A 22853-nucleotide genomic window follows, 5' to 3' on the forward strand; every position below is an offset into this window, starting at 1 on the left:
AAAGTTTACTCATTTTCAACTAAGGGTTATATTGTAGTAAGGGATTTCCAGACAACCTTTTATGTTTAAGTTTTAGTCAATTCATACCAAGTACGCCTCGACAAATTTCCTCTTGTACCGCTTGAAGTGTGCTTCTACCTCGATAAAGAGGTATGTTAACCAATTATTATTTATGTCTAGTGATTATTATTTGTACGTCAGTGGATGTACTACCTTTTGAGATAAAATCCCACCAGAAGGGCCATGAGTATGGGGATTGCCTTACCTTTTCCCAAATCCCAAAGGGTCTTACCCCGTGTGACTTGGTTGGTTTGAGCTATGCAAAATTTTCATTCGATGGATACTTGTTCTCGTGCTAAAAGAACACTAATCTTGACCTTGATGTTGTTTATAAGCACGTGGAAATGAACGGTAGGCCAACTTCAATGCATATAAACATTTTTTATTTTTGTCTGTTATTTCTGGATGGGTGACTATCCAAGGAGCAACTCAAACGAAAGTTTAAACTGACAATTGTAGTTTAGGAAAAGTTTTATACTATATCCATGAGAAAATGCCAGTGATATGCATTATATAAAAATGGATAGCGAGTAGAATTTTTAATGCATTATACTTTTGCCAAATAAGGAATAAAGCATAGCGAGTAGAATTTTCAAAAATGGATGAAAAAGGAAAGCGAGTAGAACTTTAAAGAACATAGGGTTTCACAAAATCCCCAATTAATTTTTTTTTTTTTTTTTTTTTTTTGGTAATTAAAGTTTCAAATTAAGCCCAAACACATACAACCTACATTAAGAGAAATCCTCTTAATTCAATACTGCTACTGGACAGACCCAGAGTTTACAATTCCTCTAACCAACATTTATCAGCTTCCCTGACATTGCTTCCTAAGATCTGCTTTACTCTATTAAGATCCTCTTAATTAATTTTTTTTTGTCTAAATGGTAAAATACTAAGCTTATCATGTCATAACTTATAAAATATGGTCTTAAATGATAACTTTTGTAGAAATAGAAATACACATATAGAGTTCAGGATTTGAGAAATTAAAATGTGACTTACAATAAAATTATAGAGACAACAAGTAGTATAATTTCATCACAACTTTTTAATAGTAGACTTTGAAAAATTGTAATTTTGATATCATCGAAAACAATTAAAATATACTTCATAAAAATATCCTTTTATAACATATTTATTATTACTCTAAAAATATTTAAACTAATGAAATTTTAAATGAATATATTCTCTATTAACTACTAATAAAAAAAGACTCGATATATTAAAATGCATACTATTTAAATTAAGACTTCTTATAATACCTATTTATTATATATTTCAAATATAATTACAAGTACTGTTCTTATATATATATATAATTAATTTATTATAATATATAAACGATTTATGAAATATGATTATGACTTACTATACACTTTTATTCATTTTGTTCTTTTTTTATTTAAAGATATACTCCCTCCGTTTCCTAAAGATCTCCCCACTTACTATTCCTACAGATACCAAGGAAAATCAAGTTGTGTGGGGCATGGTGTGAGTAAAGTAGGAGAGAGAAAGGGGTTAAGATAAATAAACAAATAAAAAGGGGTTAAGATAAATAAACAAATAAAAAGGGGTTAAAGTAGGAGAGATTGGGAGTAAATTGAATTAATAATGTAATGGTGGACCACATGATAGTGACATGAGAGGGTAGATAGAGAAATTTGTTTTGCCAAATAAGGAATAAAGCAAAAGAGGGAAGATATTTTGGAAACACCCCTAAACGGAAAGAGGGAAGATCTTTAGGAAACGGAGGGAGTAGTATAAAAAAATTGAAAATATTAAGGGTTTTTGCTGACATAAAAAGGAAATAAAAAGGGTTTTGCTGCAATAAGGGAACATTACATTTTTTTTTCTTTTCTCCAAAAACTCCAATTTTCTTCCATCTGATTTTTTTTTTCTGCATCTTCAATCGAATCTCAATAATTTCAGCATAATCTTCAATCAATCAAGCAAGCAATTCATCAATGGCGCTCGATGATCCGTAAGTCTATCTTTCTCTCTCTTCTCTTTCCCCTAATTACTGCATCTTCCTTCGTAAGTATTTCGCAAGTTAGGGTTTCAAAAAAAATAATCCCCAATTTAATTTATTTTTCTCTCTCTTCTCAGGTACCGTGACGAGGATGGAGAGCCATTGATGGACTATGACGACATCCAATCAGACGACGATCAGGTGCAGTTGCCTCCAAACGACGACGTTCAAGACTTCAACGACGTGGATGATGATGATGAAGAAGGAGGAGGCAATGGGAATTGGAACCAGGAGCCGAAAGCGAAAACCCGAAAGCGGCTTATTAAGAAGAGTGATGATCATTCTTCTATGCCACCTGAATTTAATGATTTTGCTGATGAAGATGATGTTGGTGAACCTGAGTATGGTTCATTCCCTGAGGAGGAGGAGGAGGAACCGTCTCCGTCGATATCGAAGAAGAGGAAGGATAAAGGGATGATGAAGGAGGGAGGAGAGAAGAGGAGGAAAGAGAAGAAGTTGAGGAAAGATAAGTATAGTAGTTCTGCTGGTGGTAGTGATGGTGGGAAGGGGAAATTGAGCTTAAGGCGAAAGAAGGGCAACGATGAGGGCGATCCCGAGATGAAGGAGATGTGGGATACTATTGCTGGTGGTGATTCTGAGGTCTGCCTATTGTCTCTTTTGTTTATGTATTTTCATAAGTTTTACTGTTTTTGTTGGTGGGATTTTTTTAAAAGCATTGTCTTTGCTTCATTACTTTGTTTATTTTGTGGCGCTTAATTTGAGCTGCAATCTACCAATTATTGAAGATTTTGTAGCCCATATAGGATAATAGGAACATTGTTAGAGAAACATGAATTTTTTGTATGTTATGATGCTAAGAGTAGTTAGACAGATGTTACTCGGACTTGGGTACCCATGTCCGACAGGGGTACATGTAAGTGTACGATTCGGTTATTCTGTGGAACTTTTTCATTTTTTTTGGCCTAAATTGAAGTGTGTAGGTATTCTACCCATGTCCGAGTGTAAAGGTTATGATACTGGTACTTGAAGTGAAATAAAGAGTTCGAACAACATTTAGGCTGTGCATCTGGTATTTGTTGTAAGCTGTGAATTGATATAGAAACATGAGAACCTGGTAAATTCTGGGCTTAAGTTTACTCTTGCTTCTATAGGGGTGATAACTGATAAGTAGTTTTTTCTTGGCTATACTTGGGTGGTTTAGCTGATTGTGGGTTTGTGGATTAGAGTAAATTGATACCCTGCCTATAAATTATGCTTGAATGATGTGGTCATATTTGTTTATTATTGTTAGTCCCCAAATAAACTGTTCTCCTTGTTAGTGAGATTTCTTTCTTAATATAGATTTTTAGTTTACTTGTCAAATACCTGTTAATTAGCTGTACTCCATATTTTACTGCTTAAAGTTCATTTTTTGGTGTTTTATTGGTTTCATTTTGGACAAACCAATTTTTTTTAATAAAAATGCTTTGCCTAGAAGATGATATTAGGTTGCTTGGTGGCATTTGTGGTGCACTAGGCTTGTGCATGGATGTAATTTTCTCTTTTGATATAAAGTTCTTCACTTAAATTTGCTATCTCTTGTTGTGTTAAATGTTTTAAATATTGTTTTAGTTAAACATCTTTACTTATACATGTTGTGTATTTAACAGGATGATCAAGAGGGTATGAAGACATTAGATGATGACAATTTTATAGATGACACTGGGGTGGACCCTGCTGACATGTATAATGATCGCGAGGCAGCTTCTCCCAGCCGTTTTGACCAGGTACAAGTTTGATATTGTTGCATACTTTGATTTTATGTATGCTGTAAACATGACATATTAAAGACCGGGGTTTTGTGTGCTGCAATGGTTCTTACCAAAAAACTTCAATTTTTTTGATATCTATTTTTCTTTGTCAGATACTGCTTCCCTTGTTATGTTATCTTTTAAGACTATATGTAGCTACAAGGAATTATATTCTATGTTTCTAATTTTTGGGCAGGCAGAGGAGGGTGAGGAAGATGATGAAATGAGGGATCTTTTCAAAGGGGGCAAGAAGAAGAAGAAGAATGAGAAAAGTGCTGCAGAAATTGCAGAGTTGGTGGAGACCCTTATGGCTGAGCTTGAAGTTGTAGCTGAAGAAGATGCTGTATTAAATACACAGGGGAAACCAGCCATCAATAAGCTCAGGAAGTTGCCACTTCTTACACAGGCTCTTTCCAAGTATGACCATTTCTCCTCCTTGCCTGTGCACCAGTGTTTGTTTTCCACAGAAGTGAAATAATGCCGATCTTTCTTTCATGTTGCTGTTGCACTGATGCAGGAAACAACTTCAACATGAATTTCTGGATCACGGGGTCTTAACGTTGTTAAAAAATTGGCTGGAGCCACTTCCTGATGGAAGCCTACCCAATATCAATATACGTGAAGCTATATTAAGGATCTTAACTGATGTAATACATTGCTCAACTTTTATGCGTTTATCTGCGGTTCCTGGTTCACTTTGGTATAGGTTCTCACTTAACATTTCCGCAATGTAGTTTCCTATTGATTTGGACCAATATGATCGAAGAGAACAATTGAAGAAGAGTGGACTTGGAAAGGTTAAAAGCTCAAACTTGCTGTTGTGATACTGATATTTTTTTGGATAATGAAACCTTGCTAAAAGGATCCTATGCTTCAATTCTGTGCAGGTCATTATGTTTTTATCCAGGTCAGATGAAGAGACAACATCAAATAGGAAACTTGCCAAGGATTTGGTTGATAAATGGGTAGGTTGGCACTCTAAATTGCATGCAGTGAATGACTCCCTTCTCCTTTCTCTACTCCTTAAAGAAACCTATGCTTGCATATGTGGGTTAGCACGTAGTCTGTCTGCCGAAATAAATTGAGACTTCACAGGAAAACAACCTTAGGTCTTTTTGTTGAGACTGCAAAGATAAGATGAACATCTATGTACTTCCCTTGTTTTTTTAGTGCAATCAAGCGTCATTTGAGTAGGGCTTCATGTATCAAAACGTGGCAGTTTTTAATGGCTAATGCAGATGGGAGTCATATGAAACATAGAAATATAAAGTGAAGACTGTGGAATTCAAAACTTACCTATCCCTGCTCTGTGTAAGTGAAAGGGAAAAGGAGGCATATGGTCACACACTTGCAGCAGCACAAACACACCTATTTTTGGGGAGCTTTCTGCAATACTTTCACCCTTAGTTTCCCTTGTCAATTGTGCATTGTCATTCGTTTATATTGGAGTTGAATTTCGATAGTGCTTGTTAATTTGTGTTACTACCCACATCATGATGCCAACATAGTATTCTGAGTCGAGCTCTCTGATTGCTTTTAAGAATCAGCCATTGGCCTGGTACATAAGTGGGTGGAACACATCTTGTGTTACATGGTGGGAGAGGTGGTTTGAAGGCTTCAATAGGCTCTATGAAAAGTGAGAGGTAGCATATGGTCACACAGTTGCACAAGCACAAGTTCAGGCATAAGAACAAGCACAACTATTTTTGGAGACTTACTGCAATATCTTTAGTCTTAGTTCTTGCCAATTGTGCAGTGTCTTTCGTTTATATTGGCGTTGACCTGTGATAGTGCTTGTTAATTTGTGTTACTACCTAAGTCATGAGGCCAACCTAGTATTGTGAGCCAAACTCTCTAATCAATTTCAAGAATCAGCCATTAGCCTGATACATAAATGGGTGGAAAACATCATCTGTCGTATGGTCAGAGAGGTGATTTGAAGGCTTCAATAGGCTGTATGATAGTAGTTATTAATTTCTTTTGAGTTAATGCCATTTCTTCTCTGACGGATAGGCAGACACTTTCAAACTCCTTTTTACGATGTTTGCTACTTTAAAGAATCTCTAATAGACAGTCACCTACTGTTGAACTTCATTTAACATTACCAGAGTCCATCCAGTATTTATTCTTTGCCGCTGAGGGGAACTTTTTACTACTTTGTAACATCTATGAAGTGTGCTTCTGCATAGACAGACAAGTGCTAGTTAGTAAAATATTGACTTATTGGAGTCTGCTTTTCTGATTATATGATGGATTAAGATTTCTTCCTAATTACTCATGTAACTCATGCAGAGCCGTCCAATTTTCAATAAGAGCACTAGGTTTGAGGATATGAGAAATGTTGAGGAGGAAAGAGTTTACAGGCGACCACCAGTGAAAAAGTATGTGGAGAATTTTTTTCCATCAATAATCCCCTCTCCAATCTTTTTCCATCACCTCAAGCTTCTAGTATTCCTATTTGCTTACGTCTTCAATTTATTCCTGTAAATTTTTGCAGACCGGCAAATAAATCCTCAGGGCTGGAATCTAAAGACGATGATCTTGAGTTTTCATCGTAAGTTGTTCAACTTTTGAATTTCTTTTCTGTTATCCTTTACAGTGTCGTACCCTTTACTGCCTCAATGCCTTGTTCTTAATGCTCATTATTGTTATCTCTTAAAATCTGTTTTCAAGGGGACGGAAGGCTGGCCCATCTGCTTCTAGGCAACATGCGTCCAGGCCAGAAGCAACTCCCATGGATTTTCTGATTCGCCCTCAATCCAAGATTGACCCTGACGAGATACGAGCACGAGCTAAACAACAGCAACAGGATGAACGTCGTATGAAGGTAAATGGTTTGGATAGTTGAGATTTGTGAAAGTTTCTTTCGCTGATAGGAAGTCTTATGCGTAGATCTCCTGATTTAGTTCCTCTTCTGAGTATCTTGCTTGTTGAAGTGATTTATCTCGCAACTTATTGATTTCTCCTATGAATTATCACAATGGTTGAAAAATTATATGGAAATCAAATTGTTCTGGCAGAAAACGTACAGATCAAGACAAGGCTATTTTTTAAGATACTATTAGGTTTAGTTTTCAAGCCAACTTAGGCCTAAGTCATGTTATTCCTCTCATGAGTGTATATTTCTGCATACACGTGTAGGCATTATGGAAACTGCCATCTTCAGTTGTTTAGTTAGCCTTTTATTTTTGTCACTTTTATTTTTTCCCCAAAAAGTTCAGATGAAGTCTGAAAAGATCAGTAAAATCTCAGATAAGTTGATAAGTTTGTAAAAGTTCAGGTGAAGGGGCAGAGCATTCGGGTGGCTTTTATGTTAGTATTCACCAAAATAAATCATTTTATGCAGATGAACAAAAAGATGCAACAACTAAAGCAGATGAAAAAGAAGAAGCTTCAAGCTACAAGTGTCAGTGTGGAGGGTCGGGGCATGGTGAAATACTTATGATGCTGCGTATGCTAAATAACATGGTGTTTCGAACTTCCATGAAAGAATGGCAGTGCCGATGGAACTCAATAAGGTCAGGATGCTGCACACAAGTCACGAGTGGCGATCGGTGATTATAGATGTTATCCCTCTTCTAATGTATGTGCTGCGTCTGGGGATAACTTTCAATCTAAATCAACACTGGGATTGAAGCCATAGTGCTCTCTTAATTATGCTTTGTCTTATTGGTTCCATGTGCCAGATCTTTTTTCAGCCAAACCATCATAGGTTTTCTCCTCAATTGTAATTTCTTTCAAGTATAGCTTCCATTGTTATAGCACCTCCTGCTTCGTGCAAAGTGAAAAATGGAGAGAATCTGCCCTTCATGTATTTGAACATCGTTAGAATACCAGTTATTGTTGGCCTTCCGACAAAATTTGAGTGGTAAATCATAGTCTTCGGAATTGTTCTTTATTTTTACTGTATACTATTCACCTCTGTTCTACTTCCTCTGTTTCTTTTTACTTGCAACAGTTTGACTTTCACGCTTGCCAATGCATAATTTCAACCATCAATAAGTTTAATTACCGATAAATAAAAATTATAAAAAGTATATATTCGAAAAATATACATTCAGACGAATCTAACAAGATTCCACATGAATATGTTTTTCCTTAACTATAAATCACCAAACATAAACTAAGTAGAGTTGGTGAATAGTGTAAAAGTCAAACCGTTGCAAGTAAAAAGAAACGGAGGAAGTATATATATGGAAATGTTTATTGTGAACCTTTTTTTTTGTTTGACGGGAAATTCTTTCCCAGAGTTGGTGTCCAAAAATACTATCAACAAAATGTGAACCTAGGTATGTTAATGATACAAGTTGAGCTTGACCAAGTTGAGTTCAGTCGAGTCAAGTTTTGAAGTACATTTCAAGTAACTCGCAAGTTGTCTAGTCTCATAGTTTTCCTAGGATCAACGACATGTGGGACTTGTGAAAAATTTGTATAGGGTTTAGATTCTAATCCAGCAAATTTACATCCCTATGGCTATTAGTATCCACATATACTATTAGTTGCTAACTTGCTATAGACTTTTGGAACCTTTCTCAACATAGTATTGTTTATTCCTAGTAGCATAGTACCTCTGTTTTTTTTAGTTGACCCGTTTTTCTTGGACACACGTGACAATAAACTATTTTAAACTTTTATATCTCTAATTATCAATAAGCAAAAATTACAAAAAGTTGATATTATGAAAATATACATTGAGACGAATCTAAAAGGATCTCACATGACTGTATTTTTCAAACACAAATCACAAAATATATTAGTTACATATGTGAATAGTGTCAAAAGTCAAAATGAGTCATCTAAAAAAAGAGAAAGTAAAACTCTAGTCAACTGGAAAGATGCAATCTAAGCTACTACTCCTAAATCCTAATATCTGTAAACTTGGCCAAACACTCTACCTTCTCGAATAATAAATTTTAAAATCCTTTGCAAAAATCAAAGTAGGTTAAAAACAAGCATAACATCAGCAACTTCCAAGGTGAGTTCTGACTGAAGTGGCAAGGGTACATCAATTTTTTTCTCAGCTTATAACTAAAACTGGGTACCTGCAGCCTGTAACTAAGCATGTAATCACAGAGAAATCTAGTCAAAAACTCTTCTTAGCTAAATGTCCGTTGGCTAGAAAGGGAGGAGAATGCTCGGTCTCGCAGCAATTGAGATTACTTGAGAAAAACCCTTGTAAACTCACTATTAGCTGACTAACAGTTAGTTATCTACTTTTCTAGCACAACTCAAAACTCATTTCCAAGATCAAAACTAAAATTTTCATTTCTTGGAACAATATAGCCCTGACTTTCAGGTGTACAGCGAGATCACGATCTCATAATATTAGCTGCATTCCTATAATAAGCGAGGTACCTCATGATCTAATCATTTATGCTGCATTTGCTTTCTTAAATCCCCAAGTGGGCCGTAACCCAGATCATTTATCTCCTGTTTGCTACAATTGCACACACCAATGTTCAAATTTGTACCACATTTCAGACATAAGCCTTTGCATTTGGAATCACATACTGCGTTAATGGTGATCTCTAGATGTAGCATGTCTCGGAGATGCTTCGAAATGTCAATTTCTTTTATCTCGGGAGGGAAATGAAGCCTATCCTCTATATCAATTGATGCATCATCATCTTCTTCTTCCTCCTCGTTAGCAGTTCTTGCAGAACTCTTCAATTTGTCTTCACCAAATACGAGTCCCATATTAATGACGTCTGGCTCCTCTACAGGTTCTTCAGTTAACAGTAGAGTGAAGTTGGAAAATACACTCTCAACTGCTGGTTCACCACACCTTCAAAATCAACACAGAATAAACTTTGATTACAGCTAGTACAGCATTGATAATGCCTTATACTAATGGGAGTAACATGAGGCAGCGGTCTTTGGGGTATGCAGTTGAAACCATATATGATGAAAATCATAGATAAATCAAGTACCTGTTGCAAGAAAGAGAGATAACTGTTCTGATGATTCCATCTAGTCTTAATTTATGCTTCTTTCTGGTAACATCAACAGAGATAAGTACAGGTGTTCCATTTGTAAAATCCTTGACAGCTTTAGTCACACGTAACCCCATGGCTGATGCCTTGGATCTTGACAATTCTGATGAAATCTTGCCTAAACCGAGCCTTTCTAGAGTAGTACAGTACTCCAAGTGTGAGATTGAGGGGTTTCGTCTATAAACAATGGCCCCTTCCCATGGGGATCCCTCGTCTTCCTCATCAGCCCAATCGAAATCAATTGTGTCTTCATCTTCCTCAAATGATAATACCTCACCATCATCAATTTTCAAAGCCTTTGTTGCTAAGAAGACATTGGAGAAATTGTAAGGCTTTCCAAGGCAAGCACTAGTAGATATACCAGCAGGCATTCTGCATCTGCACTGTAAATAGGCAGACTCAGGGCGCCAGAGGAAAGTAGGGTTATTTGGCATTTGTGGCTTTGCCTGAACAACAGACTTTGGACTTACGCTCGATAAAGAGTACACAAGAGACATCGCAAACACTCTTCGTTTACAACACAGATGAATAGTAAGAAACCAGCCTGAATTTTCAGATGCTCAAATTATGAAAAATTGGTGTAAATCTGATAACCCAACTCCTAATATGATAACAGGAGCAATATTAATCAAGGACAGGCAAAATTGATGACGAGCATAATCTACAAAAGCAAAAGAAAGATGGTTAAATAAGACTTGGAAACAAAAAAAATGATTCCACAGGATAACAAGAAAAGCTCAACAAGGGAAGAGAAAATAGGTATGAAACCTTCAACTTATTCAAGGATGACAAAATTAAATGACAATTGATGAAGGCTTCACTTCAAGATATACCATGAACAAGCTTTCCTACCATCAAGGCAAATGTATCCTATACAACCGCCAACCCGTCGTATATCTACGTGGCGCAGCCAATTACTCATTAACTAATGGGATAGTTTTATTCCCTTTCTGATTTACATAAATTCCCCCAATATTTCCGGAATTGTGAGATGGTCGCATTGCCACGTATGCCTAACCATCAAGGTCCACACAAACAAACCCAACATCAAACAAGCAATGCTCACTAAAAGGCTGTAATTCTCAAGTTAAATAAAAAGAGGTGAAAGAGGGAGATTTGGTTAAAGCTCCAAGAATCAGGTTACAACCGCCAAATCAGTTAAAGCTCAACTAAGTAGGTTGTCGTTGCACTGTCTATCATAGCGCTAACCAGGAAAAAGTCACAACCGTTCAGAATTTATCAGGATGTCATTAAACTGGAGATTGAGCTAACTCTAATAAAAAAACATGAAAAAATTCAGCAAAATTTACAATAAGAAAATGTCGGGGGTTTTGGGCTAAAAAAAATTAATCATACTACCAAGGTAACCTTTTTAAGGGAGGAGAATAGTGCAAAAGATTGAGGATGGATAAAGAGTCCATAAGTTGTTCTACACCAAACAGCACTACCTTAGCGAGATGATGAGTGACATTATTGCCATCCCACATGTGACCGATTGACAAAATTATAACTTCTACTAAGCACAACTGCATCCTCTACAATAGAGCCTAAATCAGAATGGAAAATAGAACCAACAGCGTAGGCGGAAGATTATAGTTTGGCAATCAGATTCAAGGATTACATCACCAAGCCCATTTAGCATCTGTCCAATCTTAACACAAAGCACACAGCCTTGCCTTCAGCAAGTTCAGCCCAAAGAACATCACCATTAGTCCCTAGCAACCACCAACGCCCACCCACCCATCATCCTTAACAGAAATATCAAGTTTGCAAACTTGATGCACCCAGAGGCGGCGCCATAGTGTAACATAATTCGCTATATTATTCGCTATAAAATTCGCTTTTCCAATTCACAGTTTGCTCAAAATGTGCCAAAAATAGCCCAAAACCGACCATAATTCGCTTTTTTCAGTTCGCAATTCGCGGGGACATTAGGGAATTATGTTATACTAGGTGGCCGGCTCTGCTCACTATGTGAGCACCGACACCACCTTAAAATTTTCCGGCAATTCTCGCCGGAGTCAGCAATAACAAAGGTATAAACTATACATCATAATATTATACTAACACCTATTTTCAGGTAAGAATTTCAAGATGAATAATTATCCCAAGATGACATTTTTATTCTATCTAGTAATATACATACACACAATAACAAATTTCACCCAAATCCCAACAAATATACCCAAGAAAAATAAATTGAAGTTCAGATAAAATTGACAATCTTTTAGCAGAAAATAAGGATTGAGAAATAAAAGTAATGAGGGAAGAACTTACACTGGGGATATTCAAAACGAAATTTGGTGGGTGAGAACTGAGAAATTGAGTTTTATGGAGAAATGAGAAATTGAGAAAAATGTTCCAAATATTATTTCTCAATCTAGTATGTTGTAAGAAGAAAAATCAGACCAAGGAGAAAGATAAAGTGCACAACTGGCTTAAAAAGGCTAAAATGGGTGGAGAAATTTCTAATTTCAACCTAGTGGGAATTATATATAGTTATAATTATCACATTTTTGTACGTAAATTAAGTAATTTTGTTTTGATAGAAAGTAAATTTGATATTATTTGATGATATGCTGTATGATAAATCCTGTCAAAAAAATGTTGTATGATAAGTGACAAATGTTGTATCTAGGAGTGCCGTGAACGACTCACAAACAAGTTTAGTTAAAGCTCGTACAAGGATCGATGAATAAAAAACGATAGTTGAGACTATTTTTATCAGGGTGCTCATAGTTGGGAATGATTAAATCAGTTTTTTCCAAGTTAATAAACAACTTTGAATAAAAATCTAAAACTCGTTGATTAAACAAGCCAAGCTCGAACAACTTAGGTTTTGCTTGGTAATATTTGTGAGAAAGTTGTTGAAATTCGTTTCTAAACTTTTACATGACCAAATATAACTTGTTCAAACTCGAAAATTATGAATTTTTTATGTTTTTTTTCTTAAGCACCTACGCTCATATTTTACAAGAAATTAAAAAAACTTTTAAAAGCCCAACCTATTTTGTCAACTTATAAACTTACAAGTACAAAGTTAGAAATTGACTTTTTCAGTATAATAATGACAAAAACATTAGTTTGATTAAATAAAAGGATAAGATCCTTACATACATATCCATTTATATGATAACTCATACTTGATTACTAAATGAATCTCAATTTTAGCTCGTTCAAGTTCGAGACTGAACTGAAAATACAATGAGCAGGCTCACGAGTGAAGCTTAGACAAGCCAAATGTAACAGGTCAAGCTAGAATAAGAATATTTAAAAGCTCGTTTGGGCTCGCGCTAGCTCGAACAATAAATGCTTATCAAACTTTTCTCGAACTCAACTCGGCTCGGCTCATTTATAGCCCTACTTGTACAAGAAAGTACTAATGTTGTATTAAAACTACAAATGTCAAATGTTGTACAAAAAAGTGAATGTTAATTGGTTTTTCTATGGTAACATAATGTATGAATATGGATAAGATTGTAGTTGATTGGTAGATAAGTATCTTTCATCCATACATCCACCATTAGCTTAATGTAAAACCACGTTACGTTTAGGTAAAATAAGTCACTTTTTAAGCCAAAATGGATCACTTTGGAACAAAGTGTAACTATTTACGTAATATGGGTCATTTTAAAGTGACCTATTTCTGACAAAAAGTTGCCTCATTTTGATTGTAACTTTTCACCTTAGAGGAGTCATTTCTATGTAACCAAGAAACCATGAAGATTGAACTCCAACTAGAAATTTTACCATTAGTAAAAAGAAAAGGGAAAACCGATGGTTCAAAACACAAGTCTAACCAGTTAGGAGCACAGTTGAGCCAATATAGCCAAAAAGTGCAAGCTACAACAATCAAACAAAGGGGGACGAAATGGAACAAATGTTCGCGTCCGTCCGTCCATCTAGGAAGATAAAGCAAGAAATCCAGCTACAAAAGAGTCTGGGAATGAATTCAACTCATACCAATTCCAAACAATAAAAACTAATCACTAATCAGTCTCAGCATCAGGTGTTTCGACCTCAGCTCGCTCTTGCTCAGCCTCTGCTACCTCCTTCTCGCTCTTACGTCCCTTCTTGGACTTGTAGTATACACTCATGAAAGTTCCAACTGCACCATATTTCCTCCTTGTCTTCTCATACAGTGAGGCATCAAACATCCTCCAAAAGTCTTTTTCATTTAGCTCAGAGACAGCATATTGTGGCTGGAATCCATGGTTTTCAATCAACCACTTCTCCATCTTACGAACTGCTTCAGCACCATCAAATACCTCACCACGTAGAATAGGTCCCGGTGCATAGTACACTCCAACATCAGTGTACATCTGAGCATAACTCGTGTCACCCTGTCTCTTGTGCTGCTCAAAGCCCGGTTCAGGATATATCATGGTTTTGAGGGGCAGCTTGAACAGCCTGTGTGGGCAGAGCCAAAGTGGGTAGACCTACAAGAAAAATAAAACAGCAGCATGAGGAGTTCGAACTATTACAAACGAGTTCTGCAAAAAGAATAGATTGTACTCCTTCCGTTCTTTTTTTTTTCTACACACTCTACTTTTGCACTATTTACATAACACTCTGTGATTTACACACAAAGAAATAACAATTTTTATTTGGGATCGTGTTAAATTGAATACATTCAAGATATCAACTTTTTCTAATTTTTACATATCGTTGATTATAAAAGGTATTAATGTTCAAAATTCGGAGTTGGCAAGCGTGAAAGTGACTCTGCATTGATTATAAAGGAACAAAAATAGTCAAGGTGAAGGGCAAAGTGAGTTTACCTCCATTTCACGATGAACCCATTCAAGAGCATCCCCAACCTTGTAAAGAGGAACAAGCATGTCCTGAATCACATGATTCTCATGGTAATAGTTTCTAATGGCTTCACCTTGAGTTGCTTTAAGAAGGGAAACCTTTGGTGGCATCAACCAACCAAGAAGAAATCTGAACCACAACTGATCACCAAATGGAATGATAAGTTTTCCTTCCCAGTACAGAGATCTTGTATGCCTGTGATAATACTCCCTGGTAGGAATGTATTCCACAAACTCTCCTCTGTCGAGGGCTGTCTGAGCATGCTGATAGAACCACGGCTTGAACCACCATCCACAGCTATTGATCACATTACCCTTCTTCTTGGCCTCTTCTTTGGAAGCATATCTTCCGGTCATCATCACACCTTCAGATGCATTGTAAACCATGCCCTCCACAAATTCGGGGACCTTCTCAGGATTGTCTTGATCACCATCTTTGGGTGCAAAAGAATCAATATAACCCTGGGCAATGTCTTGCAAATTGCCTTTCACAGGAGTGTATGTCAACCTCATGTATTCCTTTATTGGGATAAGCTTAATTTCAGCTGAAACAAGAAATCCTAGAGTACCCTGAGACCATGGAACAGTATAGAAAAGGTCAGAATACTCATTATCCCTGGTGGCTCTGACAACCCGTCCATCAGCCAGAACTAACTCATAAGCGACAACTGTGTCAGCAAATAGGCCATAGATATGGGAGCTTCCTTCAATACCATAGCCATTAATAAGACCACCTACAGTGAGATCATCCAACTCAGCAACTACTGCTAGAGCGAGATTCAAAGGCACCGTTGCTCTTGTAATCTGTCCCATATTGACCAGAGGCTCAACCTTGGCTATCATGTTCTCTTTGTCAATATCAATAATATTCCTAAAGGCTGAGAGATCGATCTCGTAGTGGCGAACCCTCTTGTAATCCACATTTCTCATTCCCACAGCAATCCATGGCTTCCTAGCTGTGCAAACCAGGCCATCTTTGGCTGGATTCCTCGATTTGAGACGTTTAACAACTTTCTTCACATTTTCATCATGTTCTTTTTGGCGACTCTTGTAGGACTTCCACTCAGATCTAACATCACCAAGATATAGGAAGAAATAGATGGTAGCAGAGATTGGAAGGACTACAAATATAACAATAATCCATCGGAACTGGACAAAAAAGTCCACCAAGGTCTTCTTCCTCTTAGGACGCAAGGGAACATCCAAATCTGACATCTTCAATAAGATATACTCCTCTCAACTGCATATAGTAGAAGAAATGTTGGTTAGACATTAACTCTCCCAGAGTTTATGTAGTTTAAATCTCAATTCATACAGATAAATTTAATTATTGAACACGGATCACGAAGGCCTAAATAACCACTGGAGATGCTCCATAAAAAGACCACAAAGTTAATGCAAGAAGAAATTACAGGACAGGAATCACTAGTATTGTTGCATACATATTTTTTTAGAAACATCATATTTTCTTATCTGGCAGCATGTACAATTCCAAAATTAGTACATTATTCTTGCTGTTCACCAATCGTCTCATCCTATACTATATAAAAAAGGTCATCTTTTACCTAGAGGCTAAAAGAATAATGCACCTTAATAACAGAAAATTATAAACATTAAAATGTGTAAACAAATTGCACGAGGAACAACGAAATTTCTTTTTAACATGATTTCTAATGCTTACTCCTATTTCCATAACCAAAGGCGCCTCTACTTGGAAGAAATGTGCACATAAAGAAAAATGTCATCTTAAGACATGAAGATAAACAGAGGACCGTAAAGAAAAATGTCATCTTAAAGGGCCCTGATGTGTATAGCAAACCACACAACCTCCAATTGTTAGCTATGAAATCCCTCTCTAAAATATAAAAGTCAGTTCAAATCAACCCTGCTCAAGAAAATGCAAGTAACAGCAAATGGCAGGAATGTCGAACTGGAACAAGAATACAAAATGCCCAAGTCACACAGAAGGCAGCAGTACAATGCAAAAAGATGATTTACAAAATAAACAATTTACCCGCAACAAAGCAAAAAGGAAAAGGGAAAGATAAACTTATTTCTCCATTTTTGCACTATAAAAAGAAACAATAAACCAGTTTAACTCGCTCTAGAATAGATTCAGATCTGCTGACTGTATCTTACAAGTACAAAAACGGAGAGCGCCAGATAACAAAAACTCCAGAGCTAACCAGACTTTCCAAAGATCTACATTTATATCATATACTAATATCTATGCAGCAATGAGGCAAAAGAAGATACTTATTCGACCAGCAAAGATCGTGAAAATAAGTAACTACAATGGCAAAAACATCAAGTGATCAAAGAAAGCAAAAATACTCAGTGAGAAGGATTTTTAGACTGATCTAAACTTATCATACTTCAACCAAAGATCCCAAAAACACAGCCACACATTGAATGTGGTCAAGCTTCAAAAATGAGAAGATTCATAAAAACAGAACAAAAAAGGGCAAATAGAGACACTGATATCTACAATGTAAAGGTTATGATGAAACTCTACAAGAAATAAACAGTTCAGTGGTTATGAAAAACTTTGTCCATAGCAATATTAAGTGGTATGTTCAACAACAAAAAACAGTAATGTATGAAAACCAACATATGACTTAATATGACCCTCTCTACTAGTTTTATTAAGACAATGATATTTTTAGTTGTAGTTATACTTTTCTTATACAATGTACTCCCTCCTCTCTTTAGAGGTCTTCCAATTAACATTTTACGCGACCTCCAATGCAGTCTTTGACCAATAATATCTTTTATTATATAATTTTAGATATTATGAAACATTGATATTAAAAAAATACATATTGACACGAATCCAACAAAACCTCACACGATAATACATTTCACACATATAATTTACCACATATGGTCAACGTTTTTGAACTTTGACCATTTGAATAGTAAATAGGAAGATCTTTAACGAACGGATGGAATACGACTTTTTTGGTTCAGATCTTACCCTTTTGGCATGTCTCTATCCCCCCCCCCCTCCAACCTTATGGTATGGTCCCACATTCATCTCCCATAAGTCCATAACTACAAAGAGCTAGAATCCATTCAACCAATCAAATCCATAACACATATCATCTTATAAAAATACATATTGACACGAATCCAACAAAACCTCACATGATAATATATTTCACACATATAATTTACCACATATGGTCAACGTTTTTGAACTTTGACCATTTCAATAGTAAATAGGAAGATCTTACAAAAACGGATGGAACACAATTTTTTTGTTTGAGATCTTACCCTTTTGACATGTCTCTCAACCCCCCCCCCCCCACACACACACCTTATGGTATGGTCCCACATTCATCTCCCATAAATACAAAGAGCTAAAATCCATTCAACCAATCAAATCCATAACACATATCATATGAAGCTAACCATTTATGCAAGAATTGTACATTTAAGGAGTACAAGAAATTAAGACACATTTCAGATCTTAAGCTATCTTTAAGATTCAAAAATGCCTTTATACGTCAAAAGAAAAAACGTGACAAAACTTGAATAACTTTTTTTCAACACACTCACATCACTTCTTTTTTTTTTTTAGAAAAAAAAGGACAAGAAGATTGAAGTAATTAATACACAAAAAGGTAACCAAAAATGCAATAAAAAAATGGAAAAAAAAGCAGATGAATCATAATAATACGATTAAAAGTAGTAAAAAGATGTAGTTAAAGAATTAAATTCTACCAAACAAAGCAAAAGGTTTTGCATGCAAAAATAATCACAGATCCAAAACCTTTAACACCAAATGCAGCCATCATAATACTTAATAACTTCATCTAAAGCCTAATAACGTCAATAAAAACTCCAGATTTTCAAATTTAACCCTAAAAAACTCGCAAAAAATACCAAAAATCATCAAAAATTAACGACGCAGATAAAAAGAGAGCAGATCACATTGATATTCAGCAATTAAAACACAATTAACCATACATAAATCAAAACTATAATGTACATAAAAATGCATATAAATTCATCAACTAAACCAAAAAAATCATCAACTAAACCAAAAAATAAAGAGAAAAAGCAGTAGATCAGTAGTTTTGAAGAAGTAAATTAGTGAAAATAAAGAAGTAGAGAAAAATTAAAGGTTGATTAAAATGGATGATAAGAGAGAGAAAATACCAGAAGAGAGGAGAGCAAAAATGGAGAGAGAAAATGGAAAGATGATGAATGGAGAGGTAGTAGGGGAGACTGAGTGAGTTGAGATATAAACCCCCATTTTTTCTAACTTTTAGTGGTGGGTATCAAACTATACCATTATTATTATTATCATATACCCACTTATTATATTGTTGTTAATTGTTATTACCTTTTTTGAAAGATTCATATGAGAATCTCTATTATACTCCCTCCGTTCCAATTTATTTGTTATACTTCTCCGTTTCTTTTTACTCGCTACACTTTTTATTATGGGAAGTTTCACATTACTTGCTACACTTCTTTTTTGGGCAATAAACTCTCTCTATCTCTCTCCTCCCACATGGGTCCCTTTTCTTTTTACTCTCTACCTCTCTCTTCTCCAAAAATTGCCTAGGAGTCCGTGAAATGAGAAGTGTAGCGAGTAAAAAGAAACGGAGAAAGTATTTACTTTATCACAAAGACCAAGGAGGGAGTGGAGATCATTGCCATAACAAGAATTAATAAAAAAGCAAATAGGTAAATTGTGGGACCTATGTACTATATATGGAAATATTTACAAAAACAAGGACAGAGTGATTGCAAATTTGTAAATAAAGTGTGGTATCTATGTACTCCCTCTGTTTTTTTTATCTTTCTCACTTTCCATTTACACATCTTCCAATGCACATTTTTGAACTTAAATATCTTTCATCATATATTAGTAAAAATTATAACGATTGAATATTAATAATGTACTAATTGAGACGAATCAAACAAGATCACACATGACTATATTTTTCTTATAAATTGAAAAAAATTGAGAAGATTCTCTCTAAGTATGAATAGTGTCAAGATTCTAAGTGAGAACAATAAAAAAAAACAGAGGGAGTACTATATATGGAAATATTTGCAAATGTAGCAAATAAATTGGGACACACCTAAATGGCAAAATGTAGCAAATAAATTGAGACGGAGGGAGTATAAGGGAAGGAGGAGCAATAGTGTCCTCTTTTGAAATGTCTATTTTGCCCCCCTTTCCATTCTAAATTACAAATTCACTTACAAATTAAAGGGGGCTTCAAACAAAAATACCAAAAATATAATTATAACAATCACTCACAAGTCAACTAAAATCATAAAATTGTATAATTTACGTTATGCTTTTCACTAAAATGAGGAAACTTTATAAAAACTTAAAAATTCACTTACAAACTACAACCTATGAAAAAATTGACTTGCAATCAAAGTGTCCACTTTCTTTACAATTTATGAAGTACTGTACTTAATTCAAAAATCAACTAAAAAATTATAATATTAGAAATCATAAATAAATTCAATAAATTTCTATTTTGTTCATAGAATTTACTTTGAAAAGTAAAAACAAAAAAAAAAAGAATGGTGAGGGCTTAAGTGAAAACAAAAACTAAACCAATCAAATTTTACAAACTAAAAACAATTATACTTTGTATGTCTAATGTTCAAATTTTGACTCTTATGCCGAAGAAAATCGAGTTTCTGTTTCGAAAAAAAATTCAAGCACACATCGCATGCAAAAAATTCTAGTATCAGAATATGAGAGATCACCATGTTTTTTTTTCCAGAGATTATATGCGAAGCCTAGATGGTGCACAGACTAAAAATAGACACGCTAGTATATAAAGCATGGTACGTATATGTATATGGATAATAAGTCAAATAAACATATATACATCTGTGATGGTACATGTTTTAGATGTGGCCAACTTATGAAAGTGAAAGGTAAATGAACTTAATGATTTTGGAGGCAACATCGTAAAAAAAATAATAAAGTATATTGAATAGAGCTTAAGCAACATGAATATATTGATATACCACTGAAAAGTTGCAATTCTAGGTGCTGCAATGCACAAAATTTTACGCATTTATCACATATTTTTGCCAAATGAGTAAAATATATTGTTATAACGGTTGTGACAAAAGAACAAATAAAAGTATTATCTCTCTGTCTGTGGACGTAGCCAGCACTCCGTTGGTGAACCATGTTAAATCTATCCGTTCTTTATTGTTTTTTGTATTCATTATTTGTTCTTTCTCACACCCGTTATAAACTTATAACAAACTGGTATCAAGAGGTTTGGTTTTTCAATCTGAGTGATGTCTGGGATGAGTATGAAAATTGATAAATTCACTAGGAGAAACAGTTTCAGTCTGTGGCAAATCAAGATGCGGGCTTTACTAAAGAAACAAGGGTTGTAGATACTGTTGGCCAAAAAAAGTCTATGGATTCAATTACCACTGAGATGACTGTTCTAGAGGAGAAGGCACATTCAACGATTATATTGTGTCTGGGTGATGACATAATCACTGAAGTCGCGGAGGAGGAAACCGCATTTGGTCTGTGTTATTTGAAGTTGGAGAGTTTGTATATGACAAAATCTCTAACAAAGAAGTTGCTTCTGAAGCAACGTTTGTTCAGTTTTCGCATGAATGAAAGTACACCTCTTGAGGATCACTTAGATCAATTAAATACGATTTTGTTGGAATTGCGTAACATTGATGTTAAGGTGGAGGATGAGGATGTTGCTTTAATTCTGCTTGTGCATTCACCATTGTCATATGATGATCTTGTGTTGTCTTGTATTATTGGTAAAGAGATAGTGTCTCTAGAGGAGGTCAGGTCTGCTCTCCATACTAGAGAGTTGTGCCATAAGGCGTTTGGTATAGGTACAGTCGATCATGCTGCTAGATTAGTAGCTAGTGAAGGTAATGGACAGGGGAATTCAGGGAGAAAATCTAGGATTCCGTCTTTTAGAGGTCATAAACCTAGTGATATATGTACTTACTGTAAGAAAAAGGGACATTCGAAAAGGAAATATCCTAAAAAGAACAATCAAGAAAATAAATCTGAGTCTGGTTCCACTGCTGTTGCATCAGAAGATTTGAATTCTGATGATGATCTTGCCCTAATTGCTGATGAACATATGCATCTTCGGATGTGTGTGTTCTTGATTCGGGGGCAATTTGTCATATGTGTTCGCACAGGGAGTGGTTTATGAACTACAAACAGGCTGATGGAAGTGTTACTATGCATGGCGAATGGTGAAGTTTGCAAGACAGTTGGTATAGGGTCCATCAGAATTAGGACATGTGATGGCAAAGTATGTATTTTGAACAATGTTAGGCATGTTCCACAGGTTACGAAGAATTTGATTTCACTTAGTTTGTTAGACGACAAAGGGTTCAGTTTAAAAGGTGAAGGTGGAGTGTTGTACGTCTACAGGGGTTCAAAGATAATTCTGAGAGGTGTTAAACGGGAGACATTGTATATATTGCAGGGGTCTACGTTATCTGATTTTGGGGTTGCCACATTGGCTGTTTGTGGTAGTGTTGAGAAACATGTGGAGCACAGATACACTCTATATTGGAGTGGTGGTTCACGTCAGGGAGAAGTCAGTCAACACTCACAATCTGAATCTGAAATTTCGTGTTCTTCGTCGTTAAAGTCGGGTCAGCCAAATTTGGCTCTTGGTCGGCATGTAATCTTTGGAAACTCTCTCCAAAGGGACAGTTGTGAAGACACGGTGGTTTTGCACTATACTCCTATGTCGAAGGGATGGATATATATGAGCCGTCCAAAGAAGGTGTTGCTCGTGCTAGGAACGAGTATAAGCAAGCCATCTGTTCGAATTTGGTTCCATAGGGTAAGTTCCAAGGTTGCTTGGACTTTCAAACTATTTGAAGTTGTTAATTGCCCTTTAGGGGCAAGTCTAGGGCCCTTAGGGGCTAATCTGGTATCTTTCAAAGACAAGTCTGGTTCTGGTTGTCTTTTGAGGCAAATCTAGTTGCAGGGAGGATCTGGGCGTTGCGTTCAATGCATCTGTTATCTGGTTTTCTAGTTTGTTGTAAGAGGATTCAAGTCAAGGTGGAGATTTGTAAGATCGATGCCTTGAATCTCGTTAAAATGCGGCAAAAACGGATGAATCGGGTGCTTGCCCGGTCAACCAAGCAAGTCTCTCCCGACCGGGCAAGGTCACCTGCCCAGGTGGATTGTCCCGGGTAGAAAGTT

General features: G+C 35.8%; 3 protein-coding genes across 3 annotated transcripts; 1 reads left to right on the forward strand and 2 right to left on the reverse strand.

The window, feature by feature from the left end:
- Positions 1-1881: 1881 nt before the first annotated feature.
- Positions 1882-7738, forward strand: LOC104902608 (protein IWS1 homolog 1). The gene is made up of 11 exons (XM_010690438.4): positions 1882-2041; positions 2167-2689; positions 3700-3816; positions 4037-4257; positions 4358-4487; positions 4575-4637; positions 4728-4805; positions 6133-6221; positions 6338-6394; positions 6514-6667; positions 7187-7738. Exons 1-11 carry the CDS (start codon positions 2025-2027, stop codon positions 7283-7285), a joined length of 1548 nt encoding a protein of 515 aa, XP_010688740.2. The 5' UTR covers positions 1882-2024; the 3' UTR covers positions 7286-7738.
- A 1340-nt stretch (positions 7739-9078) lies between these two features.
- Positions 9079-12294, reverse strand: LOC104902609 (hypothetical protein). Its single transcript, XM_010690439.4, has 3 exons — positions 12111-12294; positions 9771-10494; positions 9079-9625 (listed from the first exon to the last, which is right to left on the reverse strand). Exons 2-3 carry the CDS (start codon positions 10328-10330, stop codon positions 9208-9210), a joined length of 978 nt encoding a protein of 325 aa, XP_010688741.2. The 5' UTR covers positions 10331-10494; positions 12111-12294; the 3' UTR covers positions 9079-9207.
- A 1265-nt stretch (positions 12295-13559) lies between these two features.
- On the reverse strand, positions 13560-18957 carry LOC104902610 (delta(24)-sterol reductase). Its single transcript, XM_010690440.3, has 3 exons — positions 18812-18957; positions 14615-15887; positions 13560-14272 (listed from the first exon to the last, which is right to left on the reverse strand). Exons 2-3 carry the CDS (start codon positions 15860-15862, stop codon positions 13823-13825), a joined length of 1698 nt encoding a protein of 565 aa, XP_010688742.1. The 5' UTR covers positions 15863-15887; positions 18812-18957; the 3' UTR covers positions 13560-13822.
- Positions 18958-22853: the final 3896 nt, after the last annotated feature.

This window comes from Beta vulgaris, chromosome 9 (assembly GCF_026745355.1).
Source record: "Beta vulgaris subsp. vulgaris cultivar EL10 chromosome 9, EL10.2, whole genome shotgun sequence".
Lineage (NCBI taxonomy): Eukaryota > Viridiplantae > Streptophyta > Magnoliopsida > Caryophyllales > Amaranthaceae > Beta > Beta vulgaris.